Source organism: Hemiscyllium ocellatum, chromosome 10, assembly GCF_020745735.1.
Source record: "Hemiscyllium ocellatum isolate sHemOce1 chromosome 10, sHemOce1.pat.X.cur, whole genome shotgun sequence".
NCBI classification, from domain to species: domain Eukaryota; kingdom Metazoa; phylum Chordata; class Chondrichthyes; order Orectolobiformes; family Hemiscylliidae; genus Hemiscyllium; species Hemiscyllium ocellatum.
Genome location: NC_083410.1, coordinates 49,648,860 through 49,671,397, shown reverse-complemented (window position 1 = coordinate 49,671,397; position 22,538 = coordinate 49,648,860). Strand labels below are relative to the sequence as shown.

General features: G+C 39.3%; 1 protein-coding gene across 2 annotated transcripts in view; it reads right to left on the bottom strand.

Moving 5' to 3' along the window:
• Positions 1–4,135: 4,135 nt before the first annotated feature.
• Positions 4,136–22,538, bottom strand: part of ints7 (integrator complex subunit 7) — a 64,356-nt gene continuing 45,953 nt past the window's right edge. Inside the window, exons 14-20 of one of the 2 annotated variants that reach the window (XM_060831483.1) lie at positions 21,790–21,984; positions 15,488–15,591; positions 14,264–14,332; positions 9,836–9,968; positions 7,871–7,969; positions 5,886–6,071; positions 4,136–5,303 (exon numbers count right to left, since the gene is read on the bottom strand). In XM_060831483.1, coding sequence (XP_060687466.1) covers positions 5,019–5,303; positions 5,886–6,071; positions 7,871–7,969; positions 9,836–9,968; positions 14,264–14,332; positions 15,488–15,591; positions 21,790–21,984 — 1,071 coding nt within the window. In that variant the 3' untranslated portion in view covers positions 4,136–5,018. The remainder of the gene's footprint in view (positions 5,304–5,885; positions 6,072–7,870; positions 7,970–9,835; positions 9,969–14,263; positions 14,333–15,487; positions 15,592–21,789; positions 21,985–22,538) is intronic. The other variant, XM_060831484.1, reaches the window with a different exon arrangement.

Genomic DNA, 22,538 nt, shown 5'->3' with positions numbered 1-22,538 from the left:
TTCATTTGAAGATACCACAGAATGGGTTTAATCTTGTAATGAGCACAAATACTATATTAGGAGAACATTACCTGCTTGAGAACACTTTATACCACATATTCTCCAGTGTAAGGGTGCAACTAAAATATGGCATGTTTCATGAGCAATTTTCATTCTAATTGAATTTAAAATGGACAGATTTGAAATAAGAGCAGAGAAAGCAGGTTTATTTTAATATATTATAAAAGACCTGCATTGTCATAACACACGCAGACGATTACTTTTTTTTTTGGATGGGTTTATGCCAAGCAAAACATATCAAGGCCACAAATTTATAATGATCAATAAGTCAAATTCAGTTTTTTAAAAACATACATATATTTTCTCATCAAGCTGTTCAGAGATATTATTACATACCACTGGAATAGGTAGGCCCTAAACCCAGTCCTTCTGGGTCAGAGGTAGGGACACTATCACTTCACTACAGCCCTTTCATATTCAGTTTTTAGATCAATTCTGTTTTGTGACGTTTACTAGGACTTCAGTGATACCCTAATGGGCGGGGTTCTGAAATTCACTGAGAAATGATACAAGTAGCAATATATTATATATCAAATGCATTAATTGCATTTATCTAGTGTTTGGTTTAACAATGTTGTGTAGGAAAATGGAGCTTACTACATTTGGTCACAATCCTTCACTTTGATCGAAATGGCAAGTGTCTGTAACTGCATTGGGAAATATTGTTAACTAGTACAGTCCTCAGATACTTGTGTTTGACTACAACAGGATAGCTGCTGGACCCTGCAGCTTTGATTTACAATTAATGTGGATAGGTAGTATGAGGTTTGGCAAAACATTTTTTTGTACAACTGGTAATGGTGCAAGGAGGGGCTGGACATGAGGTTTAATTTACTGGTAGATTTTGGGATCCCTAAGCAATAAAAAGATATATGGCTGGATCACAGTGAAGGGATTCTATATATTACAGTGCTAGCTTGTGATTTTCTAAAAGATCATTACTGGTACTGAATTTAGTGTTCTATAATCGCTATATCCACCTATCAATCTATGTTTCTTTCAAATATAAGAAAATGCAAAGTTATCAACACATTCAAGTAATACTTACAGCATTTAAAATTCAACTGGAGGTTTGTTTTCACCTGAAAAAACAAGTATGTGCTACACAATCGTGAGCAATACAAATTTACATTTTTCCTGTAGGGAATAGAACAGAAATGATAAGGCAATTAAAGGCTACTCACTCCAAATGAATACACTTACGAACAAATTCAATATTTCACATATTTTATTGTTTCATAAACTTTTTGAAATTCAGAAATCTAAAACTACACATACAGACAGTTCTCATCTACTAATTCTGATTTTTTCTTTAGAAAAGCTAAACATAAATTCTTAACTGTTTGAAACTTTTAACTTTTCTCAGAATAGTTTTGAAAGACATTTGGGTAGAAACTGCAAGAAGTTAAATAAGAATATTGTATGTTTAAATATCTTCCCTAGAAAATTAGGGACAGAGCACATGCTCAGGCATTGGGTAAAAATATTAAATCCTAGTCCAAGTTTTCTCAGAGCCCAAAGCCCCCAAGTAAAATGTTCATTAAAGACGTTAAGAAATAAAAATGAGAACACAATTAATAAATGCACTATTACTGTACTGCAGTTTTATTTTTTAAAATAGCTGAAACCTTACTTTTATCACAGGAGACCCCCAATTAAAGAGAAAGGAAATGTTGGAGGTTAAAAAAAAATCTGACAGTATTTTAAGCAATCTGTGGAACCCAAGATCACACTGTACATGCACATTTGTCATTCTTTGCAAATTCCACTTTGAGCACAGAAAATAAATTTATAATGGGAAAAATTTAACAGAGAATGTGAGAAAATCATGACACAGGACATTGAGCAGAAGCAAAACTAGATTGATCTTCAATATCAAACTACTTCAATAATTTCCTGAAAGTCACAGACTGAAATGATTCAAGAAATGAAGATAAATAACATTTAATAAATATTATTAATGCAAAACATTTAACAGAGATCCCACTGGAGATTCTGAGTGCTTAATGTATCGTCAAATGTAGGATCCAGAAGCATATTTTTTATTTTTTTGCAATGCAAATTCTATTGATAGTTTAGGTGACTCATCACTTGATTGCAGGAAGTGGCCTTCATATAAAAATTGCCTAGAGAAGGGTGATCCTGGGGTCGAGTGTGTGGTGCTGGAAAAGCACAGCAGGTCAGGTAGCATTGGGGGAGCGAAAAATCAATGTTTCAGAAATTCCTGATAAAGGGCATTTGCCCAAAACATTGATTTCTTGCTCCTCAGATGCTGCCTAATTTGCTGTGCTTTTCCAGCACCACACTCTTGACTCTGATCTCCAACATCTGTTGTCCTCACTTTTGCCTGATCTAGTATCCTGACTATTTGTTTAATCTGAAGAAATGCATAAAGCTTAAACTTGTAAAAATTGAAATTCTTCACTTTCATAATTTACAATAAACCAAACATATATTTTTTAAAATATATAATGGCAGTAAATACCTTTCAAAATAATCTGATTGATGGCAAAAAATAGCTTTAAAACTGGCTCACTCACTCAAAAGAAGATTTGTTTTTCTCTATGCTAATTTCGTCTGCAGAGCTTCACCATCACCTGTTTGACACAAGTCAGAAGTGTAATGGGATAGGTGGATCTGCAGTAATTCCCTAGATGCTCGATATCATTCAGGACAAAAGTACCCACTTGACCAGAAGTCTATGCACTCCTTTAAACAACTATTTCCTCCACCACAGGTACAATATGTACCATGTACAGACTGCTCTACAGCAACTCATTCATGAGGACAGAAACATGAGCAACTAGCCAAGGGTTCTTTGAAGACTTTGCCAGATGGGCAACAGAAGCAGCTGCATGGGAACAGCCACACATTCCTGACAAAATATAAATCACCACACAAAATATTCACCTTTCTTTATTTGAAATAAGTTACCAGTGTACCAAAATCCTGTAACCAGTGTACTATGGCAGCACTTTACTCATTCAGACTGCAGAATTTCAAGGTGAATGACCATCACTTCTTTTAGAGCAAGTCAGATTTGGCAATAAATTCTGATCATGCTAAAATTGAAAAATGTGAAGTTATGCAGGAGCAATGGTATTTGGGTATCTGTGTACAGTAAATAAATCATGTAGGATTGAGATTAACTCAAGGGTAAAGGAGGTCCACCTTTATGGCTTGCTTTGTTACAGGACAAATATGAGTGACAACCATTTGAAGCCACATAATTTTATTTTTTTTAAACTTTGATTAACTTTTTGACTTAGTCACTTAAAGAGAAACTGATTTTCTTTTAAATTATGCACTGGCCTATAAATAGTTTTACATTAGTACTTGTGATGTGTATTTTACAGGATTTTCTTCCAATAGTACATTGTTATATAATTTGTCTTTAATTAACTACATAATGATTTCCTATGAGACATCCTAAGGTGTACATATTCAGTACAGTGCTAGGTTTGATTCGTGAAACATGTGACTCTTATCTCTCTGAAAAGCAAAGAAAGATAGTACTATCCTTTCAAAGTGACTTGAAACTTTAGGAAATCAGTCAGATGATGATAAATTATATCAATAAGATGACCGTCACCTTAAGAAACCAATTGGGCAAACACCACCTTGATAACCAGAGATGCATCGTATGCTGCTCATGCATTGGCAAGCTAACCAGAACTCAGGAATATCACTGACTATTTATAGAAGTAGCTAGCAAGAATTAAATGGTCGTAATTTTTAGCAGCTAGCCGTGCAGGATGAGGAGAGAAGAAACAGCTCAGTCAAAACAAGAAACAAGTACCCAGTCAGGTAGGAAGCCACAGATTGGTGTTCCATAGTGAATTCATTGCTTTATAAAGAAGCATTCTTTTGTGTTTATTGTGATAAACTTAATAATTGTGATGCTTGCAAAATCAGACTTGTATCCAAAGCGGCCTTATAATTAAAACAACAAAAGCTGGATTTCACAGCAGATCAGGCAGCATCCATGGAGAGAGAGCAAGCTGACGTTTCGAGTATCAATGATTCTTCATCAAGCTCTGATGAAGAGTCATCTAGACTAGAAACGTTAGCTTGCTCTATCTCCATAGATGCTGCCTGAACTGCTGTGATCTACAGCATTTGTTGTTTTCAGTACCAGCATCTGCAGTAATTTGTGGCTTTGTAACTAGTCAGGACTTAAACACCTTTCAGATTGGCTTTTTCAATTCAGTTTATAATTGTGAAATCAGGAAGCATGTTTTCACAAAGTGCAGTGAAAATCTGGGACTTTATTCTTCAAAACCTTCAGTGGGTTGCTCAATCAATTGAAATCTTCAAGGCAGACTGATATATTTTTATTGGTTAAGGGAATCAAGGCAAAAGGAGCAATAGGATCTTTTAAAAGTTGTTTCCTCATCCATTAATTTTGAAGACACAAATTTTATATTGCTACGTGATTAACACACAACTTACGGTCACTGCTTGATTCTAGCTCATAAACCTTCCAAAATTAACAATCAATGGGTAAAGAATTAATCAAAAACATAACTTTAAAAAATGTCCATAGCCAGATTCTGGAAGGTATCAACATAAAACTGATTTACTTGGAACCTCAGCTTTGTCAAAGCCAGTTAAATCACTGCATACTCTTAGAAAGTAGGGAGTTTAGGACAATAAAGTGTGCAATCTAATTCAACACACATCAACTGATCCAAAGAGCAGTACTAGCAGTGATAGTCAGTTTGTTTCATTTTATGATGGACAAGGCAGAAAGAGCTGGTGAACATACTTGAAGATTGCAAAAAAAAGAGTTTAATTCAGAGTAAACTGTTTAATACAACATTAGGGAATTTGAAGGAAGAATCACTTCCCTGATATTCCTCAACCAATGTTAAGCTGATCATCTGATATTTAACAAAGTCCTTATTACCTGACAAAATATTCACAAAGCATATTTCCCAAGTTGAAATGATTCGTCACTAAAATCTGCAGAGTGCGTTCCTTTGCAGCTGTGACTGTTGTGACTGCTGTTGTTGCTGCTGCAGGCGTAATTGCTGAGAGAATGGATCCTCCATGGATTTGACAGCAATAGTAGTTTTGGGTCCTGTTTTCCAAATTATGCCATTAGAATCAATAACAGATGCTTCAACAGTAACACTGTGGTTCCCAAGTGCAACAAAACACAACAGGAACTGAGTGCTGAAATAGTCGTTATGGGGCTCCACCCGCTGCTCTACTTCATTCGTCATATTCTCCAGCAGTACCTGAGAAACGGACATGAGAAATTTAAACTCATGCACATTTATCAGCATTATAAAGCTCGATTTTACTGAAGTTATAACTTTAACTGACTTTATAAATGCAAAACATCATCAGTCTCAATTATTAATCCACTTTTGAAATAAAGTACAAGCAATGAACATTGCTAACAATCTACCAAATGATAATATCAAATGACAAATGGACAAAGACATTAATGTGTAGCTGCAATATATAGGAACAACTGTAGTTTTATCTTAAATACATTTACACTTTCATGAAGACTTTACAACTTATAGGCTTTAAGGGTGCACACAAAGACATTGGGCAAGGGTGTCAAATTGTACCCTAATCATTATAACATACTACCAAGCAATACACTCATTATTAATGCAGAATGAAAACTGGGTTGATGTTGCTCTCAGGCGTTTAACCCTAACAATCTACAAGTACAACAGATGAGTTAGAAAACATGTTCTTACAAACATGCATCGATATTCATTTATAACAACTCAAACTGGTTACATTTTAGGTTATCAATACTATTGAGGATAAATAAGCTTTGTAAACGTGATGAAGGCAGTTACCTTATAATCCTGTACACCTTTGGTCTGCAGTGAGGATGAGACGTTTAGGCAAACTGCCTGAATTTTCCGAAAGAAGCCAGGCTTTGAGCCATGCTGGATAACACCTTCTACTTTCAGGGCCAGTTGCTGGTTATTCTGTACAGTGATTGGTTCAGTCGGAGTGCGAGGAGAAGGCGATAGTGCCAACTGCAAAAGAATCATTGAAAATTATCTGAAGGAAAATGTGAATTCATTAAATACTTTCCTTATTTCAATTAGCTGAGAGACTGCTAAAGTGATGATTGTTATATTATTTAGTGGAGGAGTTCCTGCATAATAGAAATGTTAGTTTATAGTTCTATAAAATGTGGTGTCAACATGCAATCTGAATGGCAGATAATGTAAGTCATATTTTCATAAGCAAATATGTTTCAGGTAAGTTATGGAGAACGCATACTCTACAAAATGAGTGTGCTGCTTTGTTCATCTCAGCAATGAAGGAGGACTGCTGCAGGTGGGTACAGTCTTGTAGTTTAATATGTATGGTGGGGAAACTTCAGAATCTTTAATTAAAGATGAAACATCTCTCACCAATATAATTGGGAGCAGCAAATTATGATTTTAAAAAGGAAAATGGTGCATGATCAGGCTGACAATTCTTTAAAGATATTATAATGGTGATGGGACAAATGCAATTGATGTGATATACATCAAGTTGCAGAAGGTTTTCGATAAGCTACATCATGAGTCTACTGGGAAAATTAAGAGACACAGAATTAGGGAAAGGATACAAAACTGGAGTAAAAACTAGTTAGAATGTTAGAAGGGCTGAGGAGTAAGGACTAGGTGAGGGAGAATGACTGTCCTTGCCATCAAAGCAACATTTAGACAACTGTACCAACAAGTACCTGTAGCAAAACCAATGCAAATCAAAGGGATAAAGTTTTCACTGGTTGTAGTAATAGCTGGCACAACGAAAGGAGACTGTAGTTGTAGCAGTCCCAGAGCATTTCCATGAGATGAGCAATGACCACATTAGAGGCTAGGAGTTCTAGAGTGAGTAATGCACCGCTCATCTCCCCAGAATCTGTCCACCATCTACAAAGCACAAGTTAAGGTGCAATTCTCTCCACTTGCTTATATGAGCATGGTTCAAGCAACACAAAAACGTAACACCATCCAAGACAAAGGACTGGACAGTCACCCTATCTAATATGTTCAACATTCACTCACTTCACCACCAGTGCAGAGATAGCACATACAAAATGCACTGTAACAACTCTCTAAGCACCCTTTATTAGCAGTTTTGAAACCTCCAATTTTCACCACCTAGAAGACAATGGCAGTAGATACATGGGAACACTAATACATGCAAGTTACCCTCCAAGTCACACACCACATCACCCAGTCCAACATTGCAACTGGGTGTAAATCCTGGAACTTCCTTCTTAACAACACAGTGAGTGTCCCTACATTCCAAGGACTACAGTAGTTCAGGAAAGTAGCTCACTGTCACATTCTTGAGAGCAATTAGGGATGTGAAACAAAAGCTGACCTAGCTAGCAATGCCAACATCCCATCAAAATCAAAAATCTCAGAGGTAGAAGAGCATCCCACAGTACTGTTTAGGACTGCTTATGTTCATTGCAAATATCAATGACTTTCCTACAAGCTCAAGTGGATGATGTCCAAATTTGCAAGTATTATTAAAGCAGATGGTTTACAACAATTTTAAAATCCAAAGGAAATTTTAATAGGATATTGATAAGACACTGGACTTGTCAATAAATTAGTGGATGAAATTCAATGGCAGCATAGAACCTGAGTAGACATGGAGAGAGATAAAGAATGAAGGAAGAGATCGTTCTAAACTGAAGTACAAGTTACCCGTGGCATTTATGTAAAATGTTTAAACATGAATTAAAAATGAATTATACTGTTGCAAAGCCCAAGAAGCCACCTTTAAAATTTTAATATCAAAATTAGACAGTTTCTAATAGACATACCTTAATGCTAGTGGACTGAATCTTTTGGAAGAAATATCTCTGAAATGACAAGGGAACCTTCAACAAGGAAATGATAGCTCGACAAAGGCACATGGTGTGCTGGAATCAAATTACATGAGAAGATCAATGAACATTTGACCGGCAGGAAAATAAGCACTGGACATGATATTAATTGTACAGGTTTGTTACCTTTATAGTTAATACGTAGATAATGAAAGAAGGCATTTACCTGCATAAATACTTGTATGGCATTTGAAAACAAAATTGAATACATACTCAGATGCCTGTGTTTTGCTGTGTTTTCCACAATTCTTCATCTGCTGAGAACTCCCTCTTGTTCCCATCCCCAGCTCAACTCACCCTAACATACATCCAATTATTTTCCTACGTCCTAAATTGACCTGAAGACTGAACTTTAACAACTGTATATGTGCAAAATCAAAAGATTAATTATTATATACACGGCTTTACTAACAGAGTTAAACCTAGGGTGTTTTAGCAATGGTTTACTATAAAGATTTCACAACTCAAAATAACAAAATTTTTTTCCCTGAAGTCAATTATTTTAATATTAAACATAAAAATTCCGGTAATGCTTTATATACTTAAATGAAAGGTCTTATGATTGCTATTTTAGCAAAAAGAATAAAAAATACCTATGAACATAGTGAACCAAGACACCAGAACAAAAGGTTGCACACATTTTATATGGGTCTCAATACAGAAAGAAATAATACTCATTTTTAAGTACCAGAACTCACATGATGGTAAATCAAACTGTAACAAGTATACATAGAGGTTGCAAATAGATATAGACAGATGGACAAGAATATGGCAGATAGAGTGCAATGTGAAGTTATTTCACTTTCACGAGAAAAATGAGAAAAAAAAAATGTTTTTGAAGGTGAGAGATTCAGAAATGTTTGCATTCAGAGGAATCTAATATGCTTGTACATGAATGACACAAAGTTAACAAGTAAGTACAACAAGCAGTTACAAAAGAGGAACAAATAACTCTTACTTCAATAGTACAGGGCACCTGTGCAACTTCACCTGGAATACTGTGTGCAGTTTTGGTGTCCTTACTAAAGAAAGAATATACTTGCTGGAGATGCAGCAAAAAGACAGTTCACAGGACTGGATTTTGGATCAGGAATGTCCTATGAGGCAAGATTCAGTAGAATAGGCCTGTGTTCTGTGGAGAAAGTGTGGACTGCTGATGCTGGAGATTACAGTCAAGATTAGAGTGGTGCTGGAAAAGCACAGCAGGTCTGGCAGAATCCGAGGAGCAGGAAAATTGACGTTCCGGGCAGGAGCCCTTCATCAGGAGCCATTCTGTCCGAAACATCGATTTTCCTGCTCCTCGGATGCTGCCTGACCTGCTGTGCTTTTCCAGCACCACATTAATCTTGACTATATTCTGCGGAGCTTAGAATAAGAGGTGATTCAATTGAAGCATAAAACTAAGGGGTTGAACATGGTAGATGCTGAGAGGGCGGCACGGTGGCAGTGGTTAGCACTGCTGCTTCACAGCACCAGAGACCTGGGTTCAATTCCCGCCTCAGGCGACTGTCTGTGTGGAGGTTGCACGCTCTCCCTGTGCCTGCGTGGGTTTCCTCCGGTTTCCTCCCACAGCCCAAAGATGTGCGGGTCAGGTGAATTGGCCATGCTAAATTGCCCGTAGTGTTAGGTAAGGGGTAAATGTAGGGGTATGGGTGGGTTGCACTTCGGCGGGTCGGTGTGGACTTGTTGGGCCGAATGGCCTGTTTCCACACTAAGTAATCTAATCTAATCTAATAAAAGCATCTGGGGAAAGAAGAACGGCTGTAACAAATGGAGAAATTAACCATTTTCAATTATTTGAGGAGCTGAAAAATTTTTCATAGAACAAAGGTATTTTACAGGCACAAAGCTACCACCATTTGTTATTAAGCCTATGTTACCTATGCAACCTATGTTACTTACCAAGTAGGAAACTGGAGGGTACTTTCTGTTCAGGGCCTCAACATCCTCCAGGACCTGAGCAAACACAGACAGCATGCTTCTTTCATATTCACTCTCTGCATACACATTCCCACTACAGCTATATTCTTGGAAACTGCAGGGGAATCAATTAAAACAAATAATCTTAAAAACTTTTCAGCAATAATACATTTACCTCTCAGCCATGTCAGTTTATACATATTATACCCTTTAGTTCATGCACTATACTTCTTGCAATACATATTTTAGAATTGATAGGAATGGCTACAATTTTTTTTTGAAGAACAGGAGGGTGACAGAATTATGCAATACAAGATTAATAAAAGAGTCCTCTCACTGTTGTTCTGTAGAGTATTCACGCTACGCAACTAGCTTCATGATCTCACTAGATTTATGATAGCTGAAGTCGATGCATCAACCAGATCAGGTGCTTTGTGCACCAAGTTTTTAAAAAAAGGAATATTATAAATTAAAAACAACTTTGAGGATGCCCTGAAGCATCCAACAGCATTGGTCCCCCATAGAAACTATCATATTGGTCTGTCTCATATAAAGACAGCAAAAATGTATAAATTGCCACAATTTTGTATTTTTGAAGAAGACATTAATACTTATGTGAAATTAGGATTCTAAATTTGCGTCATCCTCACCCCATCCCCAAGAACTGAGATAGGGTGGGAGATAAGAGAAGACAAAAACAGAGCAATATATTTCATCCAGTGCAAAGCAATCAGCATGAAAATTTCATGGAATTAGTTTAGTTTGTCACAGAGAATCGTGGATGCTTAATAACTCTCTCACTGAAATTATTGGTGAAACAAATGACCACTAGTTGCTCTGACCCAAAAAAAAATTGTCTCCATGAATTAATTCCAGGGTATCTGAAACCATCAGTAATTAATCTGGTACTCAAGATATTCTCATACAGAGGAGATGACATTTTTTGAGTAGTTACTAGGAAGTGAATATTAGTTAAGAATGGGATTGTACTTCTGCTACCTAGGAAATAATTCAGAGCATTGCTACTGGAGTTTTCAGGCATGCCACATGAAAAACTTGAAATAAACTATTGTACAAATAAATCAAAAAGGTTCAATAGGTAACATATAGAAGTTAAGTATAATCAAAATTCTGAGATTCATACACTAACACAACAAGCAGTGAATTAGGATGTTCCAGAACAGAATAATCTGTGGAAGGTTCAATTGTGCAAGATATCCACATCTAATCAGCAAACTCTAATACCAGGTAGAATTTGGTACCAGCAGCCCAAGCAGTACAGAAACTCTGTTTGCTCAGAAAGTGTTACAGGTTTATTATGACTGAATACAATGACTGAAAAATATATTCTGGATTTGTAATTTGTTTTACAATTTTATTCTTCGGATGTTTGACAAGGTTCCCCATGGGAGACTGGTTAGCAAGGTTGAATCTCATGGAATACAGGGAGAACTAGCCATTTGGATACAGAACTGGCTCGAAGCTAGAAGACAGACAGAGGTAGTGGAGGGTTGTTTCTCAGACTGAAGGCGTGTGACCAGTGGAGTGCCACAAAGATCGGTGCTGGGCCCAATACTTCTCGTCACTTACATAAATGATTTCGATGTGAACACAGGAGGTACAGTTAGTAAGTTTGCAGATGACACCAAAATTGGAGGTGTAGTGGACAGCGAAGAGGGTTACCCCAGATTATAACAAGATCTTGATCAGATGGGCCAATGGGCTGAGGAGTGACAGATGGACTTTAATTTAGATAAATGCAAGGTGCTGCGTTTTAGGAAAGCAAATCTTAGCAGACTTCTACACTTAATGGTAAGGTCCTAGGCAGTGTTGCTGAACAAAGAGACCTTGCAGTGCAGGTTCACAGCTCCTTGAAAGTAGATAGGATAGTGAAGAAAGCATTTGGTATGCTTTCCTTTATTGGTCAGAGCATTGAGTATAGGAGTTGGGAGGTCATGTTGCGGCTGTACAGGACGTTGGTTAGGCCACTGTTGGAATATTTAGCATGCAATTCTGGTCTCTTTCCTATTGGAGGATGTTGTGAAACTTGAAAGGGTTCAGAAAAGATTTAACAGGATGTTGCTAGGGTTGGAGGATTTGAGTTATAGGGCATGGCTGAATAGGCTGGGGCTGTCTTCCCTGGAGCGGTGAAGGCTGAGGAGTGACCTCATAGAGGATTTTAAAATCATGAGGGGCATGGATAGGGTAAATAGACAAAGTCTTTTCCCTGGTGTCAGGGTAGTCCAGAACTATGGGGCATAGGTTTAGGTTGTGAGGGGAAAGATATAGAAGGGATCTAATGGACAACATTTTCATGCAGAAAGTGGTGCATGTATGGAATGAGCTGCCAGAGGAAGTGGTGGAGGCTGGTACAATTGCAACATTTAAAAGGCATCTGGATGGGTATATGAATAGGAAGCGTTTGGAAGGATATAGGCCAAGTGCTGGCAAACGGCACTAGATTAGGTTGGATTATCTGGTCAGCATGGATGAGTTGGACTGAAGGGTCTGTTTCTGTGCTGTATATCTCTATGACTATGTGAGCAAAATTGGTAAGCCACATTTATTGCCATTTCCAGTTACCACAAAGTTGGTGGTAGCCTTCTCCTTAAACCTCTGTAGTCCTTTTAATAAATCAGATGGTATGCTCATGACTCTATTGCTCGTCCTTGATGGAAGAGATAATGAGGCTAGAATGCTTTCAAAGTAAGCTTGACGAGTTGCTGCAGCATGAATTTTACATATTACAGTCATGGTGTTCTGTTAATAAGACACATAGGGTATCAAGCCGAGAGGCAGGGACATCAATGAAGTAAACTGCTGTGTGTTAAGTGGTTGTTTAACTTCAAGTGATATTATGGCTATAACCATCTTGCTCATTATGAGTATTCCATTACAAATGACTATTATGTACAGCATGTCCCTGCTTACCACTGATTCACTTAGTGTTGACCTTCAGCCACAGGTTTCTTCTCTTAATTATTAGTGTTGCACAAACCTGTTTTGAACTTGACTGAAATCTAGGGCTCCATCTAATGACAGAAACTGGTCAGTACAGGTAGCCCTCAGACTTCAGCTGATCACCTGCACTGATCAACTTCTGCTGCTAAATGCAGCCCAGTTAATCTGGCTTGATCTGTCTGGTGAGAACATTTTAATTACATATTGTATTGCTTTTATATTTAGCAATGTATTTTAATTTGCAAGCTAATTCAATCAGGAGTTCAAAGTGCTGCACACTTACAATCTGAAATACTATATCAAACATGATTTTTCAGGGTGAGAAATGTTCTCAGTGGCTTTAACTTTGATTCGGATGAGACCCTATGATACTCTTAAAATTTTCAGCATTGTAAAGACAACTTTAAGTCAAGATTGATGGTAAAGGCACTGAAAGATCAAGAAATGACCCACTTGTTCAAAACCACTATCTCCTGGGATACTGCAGACAGAATATTGATGTGCCTGGCCCAGCCTGTACAGAGTCAATGGTTAATGGTGGAAATGAATCATGGTGGTGCCACTGAAGATCAGGGAGAGGCTGTTGAGTCTGTGCTTTTATTGATATATTATGGCTAATTTTGCAGCTATAAATGACTTCTGTAATTCTGAAAATTAATTTTATACTTTAGTGAGTACTATCCCACAGAAGATAACATAATAAGCTGCCTTTACAGCAGCCAACATCAATATCTTACACAGTTGGTAACATAACAATTCATTCATCCTAATCAAGAGATCAGCATTAAACAGAGGTTCCCAAGAGGTTTCTGAAGAGGTGAACTGTAGAATTTCATCAAGTTTCAAACTTCACTATATCAGTCATTGAATTTTTATAACTTTTTGATTGTGATATATTTAATTTGCAGCACTGGAGTTGTCTGCAAGCTGGACTGTTAAAAACTTCACAATTCTTGGCTAGATATTTGATATCCTAACAAGATTTGCAGCGAAGAATGTTAATAATGACCCTTTGGGTACACTTTTGAACTACTTCTAAATGATGTCAAGTCATGAATATCACAATCATCTATGAACTAACAGTACTTCAATTCTGCACTCCAAACAAACCTCACTGCCAACCTTAAAACATCACCTACTGCTGCTTCTGGTGTCCATGTAGTCTAAATGAGACTGGCAATCTAAGTCATTGCTTGTTAAATTTATCAGGAAATTGATGCAGGGCAGTAGGGCCAGGAAGGAATCTGAAAAATTGTTTCACTAAGTCCATCATAACTAGCAGAACAAAAAAAAATTATCCCACCAGTCCAGTTGAGTTCAAAATTGAAATGGAAATGAGGTTTCTAACCCAATACACACCACTTCTTTATAATAAATTCCTGCCAAGGATATTTCAAGGTATACCACTATATCATAGAAACTACCACACAATAGAAGGCACACCATTACCTAGCAGAATCCGGATCTAGGATTAGAGCTTCAATAGAGTGGGAAATCAGTAGGCAACTTTGTTGTTGTCTATGAATAAAGTTAAGGCCACAGTGATTAGCAACTAATTTAGTCACCAGCTTGTTCTCATTTGTGTACATTATAAGTCAGTAAAAATAGAGACCAGCTTTGATAACAGAAATAACCCTTCAAAATTTATGTTATTGACTTATTCTGCCTCGGCGTTCAAATCAAGATGGCAACTTGTACCTTTAGGACGGCATAAAACTGGTGACATTGATTGATCACCATTTACGTATGCCACTTCTTGCCTTTTAAATGTCAAGCAGAGTATTTAAGATTGACCAATCTGATTAACCTCCTGCTTCCCAATTACTAACTACCAATGCTCATGTCAAATGCAGCATAAAACAAAATCCACCAACATACTGTCTTCAGGTGGCAGGATTGAGTTAACCCATGTGCAAATTAAAAATTTGTCAAATTGTGGTCTTCTTATCTCAGGAAAGATATTATTGCCACAGAAAGAGTTCAACCAAGGTTTACCAGACTTGCTCCTGGGACAGGGAGATTGCCCAATGAAGAGAGATTGAGCAAACTGGGTCTGTATTTTTTGAAGTTTCGAAGAATGAGAGGTGATCTCATTGAATCCTTCGGAATACTTGAAGGAATACACAGAGTGCGTACAATAAGATGTTTCCCCTGCTTGTGGAATCTAGTACCGGGGCACAATTTACAACCATTTGGGACTTAAATAAGGAGAACTATTCTTACTCAGTTGGTGGTGAATCTTTGTAATTCTATTGCCAGAAAGCTGTGGAAGCTTGGTGAAAGTATATTTAAAGTACATGTTGATAAATTTTTGATTACCGATGGTGTAAAGGATTATAAGGATCAAGCGGATGAAAGGCATTGAACTGTTCAATTAGCCACGATCATATTAAATAGCAGAGCAGCTTAATGGGCTGAATGGCCTACTCCTGTTCCTTTGAATTTTAATAATGTTGATAGAGAAGGCCATTTGCACCTTGCTGTGTAACTCAAAACAATTCAGCATGCATTTGCAATTGCTAATTAAAAGTAATACACAAACCAATTACTTGCTGAGACTAGTAATATCTACACAACTGACAGTTATTTGGTTATTTTGCCTCTACATAGTTTTTTTTTGTCACCACAATTGATGTTCAAAACAGTAATTTACAGCTCAGCAGAAAAGGATACAGCTCAACATTTCTCAAGGTAGCAGAGTCAGCATCAAAGGATGACTGATAAAGGTCATGGTAGCGTGTTGCCAAGCTTCTGAACTCTTCCATTGATATCTTCATCTAAACAAATGCAAACATAATTGAAATTGGAATCATGAACCACATTTTTACTCAGCATTTCAAACTCAAAAACTATATTGACACAATATTAACCTTTCTAAAATAAAAGTACTGTGCCCATGTGAGAAAAGCAAAATAATTCTGCAAAAGAATTAAAAACAGAATACATGCTCTTTTGTCATGATGAATGGCAAGTAACATTTACATCACACAAGTGCCAGGAAATAACCAATTCAAACAAGAGAGACTCTAACCATCACTGCTGGACATTCAATGGCATCATCATCATCATTGATTCCTCCATTATTAGTATCCTGGGAATTAACACTGACCAAAAACTGAACTGGACCAGCTATATAAATATTGTGTCCATAAGTTCAAATCACTTGCAGTCTTCTCAGTACCTGTCCACCATCTAAACGACACATGAGGAGTGTAGTGGGAAACTATCCAGAACAAAGCAGCCCGCTTGATTGGCACCCAACCACCGTCTTCAACACCAACAATATGCCATCTAGAACGTAAACTGTAGTAACTCACCAGAGCTCTTCCAACAGAACCTTTCAAATATGAGACCTCTAACATCTAGAGGGACAAGGGAAACAGATGCATAGGAAGACTGTTACCTGCAGGTTTCTCTCCAAGTCACACACTACTGTGAACTGGAATTATATAGCTCTTTCTTCACTGTCACTGGGTTGTGTCTGAACTCCAACAACTGCAGCAGTTCAAGAAGATAGCTCATCACACCATCTTCTCCAGGGCAATGAGCGATGGGCAATAAATGCTGGTCTACCTGGTGCTGCCCACATCCCATGAGAAAATTAATACAAGTACACAAAATGGATGCCACTGCAAGCAAAGTATGTGAAGTAAGCTACTTTTCTCTTCCGAGGTAAAGTAAAAAACATTGGCATGGCAGAATTCTATTCCCTATGTTGCATGAAAGTCTTGGTAGTACAACATACAATTAGATATGGTCATATACCTTACAGCTCCTTAACAGAGGCTTCACAATGACCTCCTTGGGAAGCCTCCATGCCAAACAGTATGAGAGGGCAAGTGAGGACTGCAGATCAAAGTCATATCAAAAAGTATGGCACTGGAAAAGCGCAGCCAGTTGAACAGCATCTGAGGAGAAGAGTTGACATTTTGAGCGTAAGCTCTTCATCAGAAATGGGGGGGGGGCAAGGCAGCGGGGGGTGGGATTGGGGGAAAGGTAGCTAGGAATGCGATAGGTAGATGGAGTTGGGACTGATGGCGATAGGCTGGATGAAGGGATCCTTCCAGATCCGGCAGCGATTTTCCTGCACATTAAAACACCTCATCTACTGTGTCCATTGCTCTTGATGTGGTGTCCTCTACATTGGGGAGACGGGATGCCAACTTCTGGAACGTTTCAGAGAAAATATCCGGGACACATACACTAGACAACACCACTGCTCTATGGCCAACCATTTCAACTCCTCCCCAACTCTGCCAAGGACATGCAAGTCCTGGGCCTCCTTCATGCCAAATCCTAGCCACCCAACGACTGGAAAAAGAACACCTCATCTTCCGTTCTGAACCCTTCAACCACATGGGATTATTGTCAATTTCACCAGTTCCCTCATCTCCTCTCCCCCCTCCTTATCCCAGATCTAACCCTCAAACTCAGCAGGGGTCTCTTGATCTGTCCTACTTGTCCATCTTCTCTCCCACCTCTCCACTCCACCCTCCACTTCGACCATTCCCATCACCCCACCTTCACCTATTTATCGTGTTCCTAGTTACCTTCCCATTTATCTCTCACCCCCCTTGGGCTCTCTCTCCCCAACCCCCACATTCCTGATGAAGAGCTTATGCTCAAAATGTCGAATGCTGCCTGACTGACTGTGCTGTTCCAGCACCACACTTCGTGACACAGCATGAGGACTTAACATCAGGTTTTAGTGCTCTGGACAGGAGGTTTTAGGTGTTCCTTCAATAAGATTGCTTCATCTTTCTGAAATTTCCCCACAATTTGTTCAGAGATATCACAGGGAAAACACCATTACTGGAGTCACCATGGCCTTGGCACCCAAAGACAATGCTGAAGGAGAGTAATTACAACTTCACTGGCAAGTCCAGCAAAAACAGTACCCTCCAGCAGCTATCACACAGACTCCAGAGGGAGAAGCAGCAGGTGAATATCCTATGTGGAGAGACAATGACGAGATTCCACATCGACAGGCCTAGTCATTTTCCTCAACTGTCTGAAAGACAGTGCAAGCACTAATTAAAAATGTACCATTCCACCATCGCCAAACTGTGTTGTCTGCTGCAGCAGGACTTGTACCCAGAAGTACTTGGTGGCAATCCCATCCTGGTGACTGTCAAGATCTTAGCTGTCCTCAATTTTGATGTCAGCAGCTTGTTTCAAGGAGCAGCTGGGGGAGCAATATGACATTTCCCAATCATCAACCAATGAATGCACCTGGGATGATGCTCCTGCTGCTTTTGCCAGAGCACAGATCTTTATATTAGTGCCATATGAAAAGGAGGTTCAATCAGCTCCAGACCCGAGATTCTCTGCTATCACTACCTTCTTCCAGATGCATGCTGGCTGCACCCACACTGCTTCGAAAGCACCTGTTAAATTTCAGTGTTGTCAACAGAAAAAGGCTTCTACTCCATCAGTGTTCAAATTAAATTTGACCATAGATGCCAAATTCTGGAGGTCTGTGCCAGATATCCTGGGGGTAGCCAAGAGTCTTACATACTCAAAACTGTTAAGTTCCCATTGTCTTCCAAAATACTCCGACCATATAGGGTTGGCTGCCCCTACAAACACAGCTCATGTTACCATTACAAAAACATTGCACTGACACAGAATGGAGAGATAATGCTGCCGTTGCTTTGGCCATAGTGGAACACACCTTAGGCCTTCTTAGGATGAGGTTTTGATATTCAGATTGCTCTGACAGGTTCTTGCAGAACAGCTCAGAAATTGTGGCCTGCATCGCTCTTCACAACAGGCACTGACAAAGCGAGAGAAGGGGCCCTGAATGCAGACAAAATGGGATAACAGCAATCTTCTGAGGATGAACGTGATGAGGATATTGACCAGAACCATCCAAGAGACTATGACAGAGTAAAGCATTAAGAAAGCAGACTAAAGGAAATCTGGGATCCTCACGATGGATTTGGACTTCATTTAAATGTTTAAGATTCTACTTGTAATACAATGAGAAAGCACTACTTAATGCAAAGGGCATGTGGACCTTGTTACTCTGATGTTTTTGACCTATTGGGTTGCTGAATAAATACCTCGTTATCATGTATTTGCAACTTGAAATCTTCAGGTGATCCATATGTGGATCCATACAATGTTCCATTGACGGTTAATGAAAAAGCAGCAGCCAGTGAGACAAAGCACTAACACAGTGTGTCTAAGGTTAGGTAGCTATTAGGACATCTATTAGGATAAAATTTCCAGCTGCTGTGTAGCAAAGCCTCTCCTTATAGCTAGCTGAGCCCAACCTCCTTTCATCATGGACGACACTTTATTGTTCAGAGTGCACACAGAGGAGAGGGCCTGTCGTTCCAAAATGATTGTGCATCCTCTCAAAGTGCACTCAACCTGCAAGAGGCAGCAGGCTGTACAGCTTTTCCCAGCATACCATGTGCTAAAAGCGGACATTAGACTGTCCATTGCACACCTGGCATCCTTGAATGGTAGTGTACGCTTTTCCTTGAACAGCTGATACTTAGATTCTGTATTTTCACTCATAGGGTGAGTCTTAATGTGGAATAACATTTGCAAGCCAGGCCCAGCAGACTTCCTGCAAATTGTGTTTATCTTCATTGTTTTCTGCATTAAAGCATAGCACCTTGGCAGCAGTCCTCAACGTGACTTTCAAGAATATCTAATGCCTAAGGCCATATGCAGTCAAAGAGAGATGAGCAAAGCTTGATAATTTTAATTCCTTTCATCCTTGTCTGAAGGGACTTTTCATCTCCCACACGGGTTTGACTTACAAGGTCCAACAACAAAAATTATACACAGAAGACACTATAACATTATATGTTTACAAAAGTGAACGTTTATTGACAGTGATATTTCACCCATGCTATCTAACTTTGGGCCTAGAGTGGCATAACTTGGTGAAAGTATCCTGCTCCAAGTGCAGATTCATTCTGCATTCAGCTTGAACCACTTGGGAATCACAAGAAAGAGCAACGTAGAGGAGCTGGGCATTGCTGCATCATCCAAAGAAGCTGCTACTTTTTTTTTGGACAAGGTCCTTCATCTCCTTCTTGCCTTGCCACTGATATCAAGCATGTCTGTGCACACGTCTAGCAGACCACAGGAGCACCGGGCCTGTGTCTCCATGGAGGTCACCAGTCCACAGAGTTAGCTAGATGCAGATGTCCCTGAGTCAGCACAGTATCGATAAAACCAGTGGACTCCTCCATCCTTTGGCTTGGCTTTCTGCAGGCTCCTGACAAACGTGCCTGATGTTCCTTAGCTTGTCTATGCAGACTGACAAAGTAATTAATGGCTGAGAACAGGGTCTTAGTTTGCCAGTAGCTAAGCAGGTGTCTGTTCTCCGGTATTCCTCAGACAATCAGAGACTTGGGGCTTTCTTTCCTCAACCAGCTGCAGAAACATGTCAGCGATGGACTCACCAGACTCACCACCACTCAGTCTGGAGTCTAAACTAGAAAGAGAAGCTACTTATGCAAAAACCTCTGAGCTGCTGGAGGTGCAGGTGAAAGTTTTACCAATGCTATCCGAGGGGCAGTACCTTCCCTTCAGAGATGGACGTGCAGCTGTGGGTGTTTGCAAACATTCACTGAGTGCCACTACTGCCTGCATATAGAAGGGGAAAGTAGTTGTCAAAGATAGACAAGAACTTGTGCACATTGAGTAAGAATTAGTACGGATCAGAATAGGAGAACAGCACAGCACAATGAACAGAAGTCTCTTCACCCCCTACATGAGCAATCATCATCTTCTCCAGTCAAATCTAGATTTACTTCATACAAGAGGAATGAGTTTGGTGTCTGCCACCTGCCTCCCATTGATCTTGGATTTCTCTGCCTGGTTAAAGACCACTGTTTCCTGCAATGAGGCAAAGGGAGAAATTACATATGACAGAAAAGCAGGTAATACTGATACATACACAGGATAGGCAACAAGGTGGCCTCATTGAAGTGATGCGAAGCACCGAGTGCAAAAAGGGTTATTAGTTTGGGAGGATGAGGTGGGTGAGAGCCAATAAGCGGATAGGATGCAATGCAATACCAAGAGCTTCAGTGCATGAGACGTGGTGGGCTGAATATGCAATGTCAGATTTAGAATGAGCATCCTTGAATGCAAATGTAAGGCACAGAGAGAAGATGGTAGCACCCTTGTAGAAGCACAACGTCACACATTTCCTGAATGTTGAGTGCCCCCTCTCACTCAGGACTGTGCACTGACCTAGACTGCAAGTTGTGTCCAAGCTAGTTGGGTTTGGTGGTGTGGCATACTGCAACAGTTGGCTGGAAAAGGACTGCCTTCCTCTCCACTACCGCATTAATTCCTACCATCTGGTCAATGTTTTAAGTGTTGCTGCTTGAGCAGCACAATATGAGGGTCAACTCCTGACTTGCAACTGTAGTTCTTTGGGTTTTTCCCCCTGGCTTGACGCATCTGAAATAGCGCATAGCTGAGCTCTCAAATACGGTGCTCGAGGTGTGAAAGCTGGAAGAATTCAGTAGTGGCGCCATTTCTCTGGCTACACAATTTCCTGGTTCTAAACAGCCCGAATGCATAAATAATGAAGTGAAGAGTAGAAGACTGCATAAGAAAAGTTGCTCTGAGCCTGGCAGACCTGGTACCCTGAAACTTACTCAACAAAATACAAAGTGAAAGTGGGAAAACTTTCACACTATGCTGATAAACAAATACTTTGTCCTGAATACAGTCAATATTGGACCTTACTGACCATGAACTTAACTGCACTGCAACAGTTTACCAAGTACCATTGATACCATCAAGAATGCAAACATCACAGACCAGTTAACTGGTGTAATGGAAAGGATCTGGATGGCAGTCAACTAACTTTTGCTGCTAGTTTGGCTTTCTGAAATCAATTTAGGTACTTTGTTTCTCCGAATCAATCTAACTGATCATCTAATCACATCCTTACACAAAGGCTGATTGAAGGATACAGTAGAATAAGTGCATACCTGGTTGGTAATGCGGCCACACCTCTGTAAATCATTTCCGGATGCCATAGCAATTGCTGTAGCAATGGCAGGTGGAGGACTGGTTTTCAGGCTGTTACAGGTACAAATCAACTGAGAGAATGCCTGCAGCATGTCAATCCGCAGTTTGACAAATTCACACTGAAATGTCAAGGGGTTGGAAGGTGTGCTTGCAGCCTGAAAATAATATCATATTTAACATAATTTAGCTACTGTCAAGGTCTCAAATTACTCTATAAGCTTTTTATGTTAAATCAGCAAGTTTGCTTCACATTTTGAAAAATTACTTTAAATAGGATGCTAAAACTAAATCATATAGCAATGGCTTAAAGCTCTTAAGACGACTTATAGCTCAGGTTGTGGATGAGGTTGTTGACTTGCTGCTGTGCTGATAAGTTTGTATGCAGACATTTCATCACCATACTAGGAAACATCATTAGTGCGCCTCCAGTGAAGTGTTGGGATTCTATCCTGCTTGCTATTTGCGTGTCCCGGTTTGTCGAGATGGGTGACATCATTTCCAGTTTTGTTTCTTCATGGTTGGTATATGGGGTCTAACTCTACATGTTTGTTAATGGAGTTCTGGATTACATGCCAGACCTTCAGCAATTCCCGTTCATGTCTTTGTCTGGCTTGTCGTGGATGGATACATTGTCCCAGTCAAATTGGTGTCCTTCTTTGTCTTTATGTATGGACACAAGTGATAGTTGATCATGTCTCTTGGTGGCTAG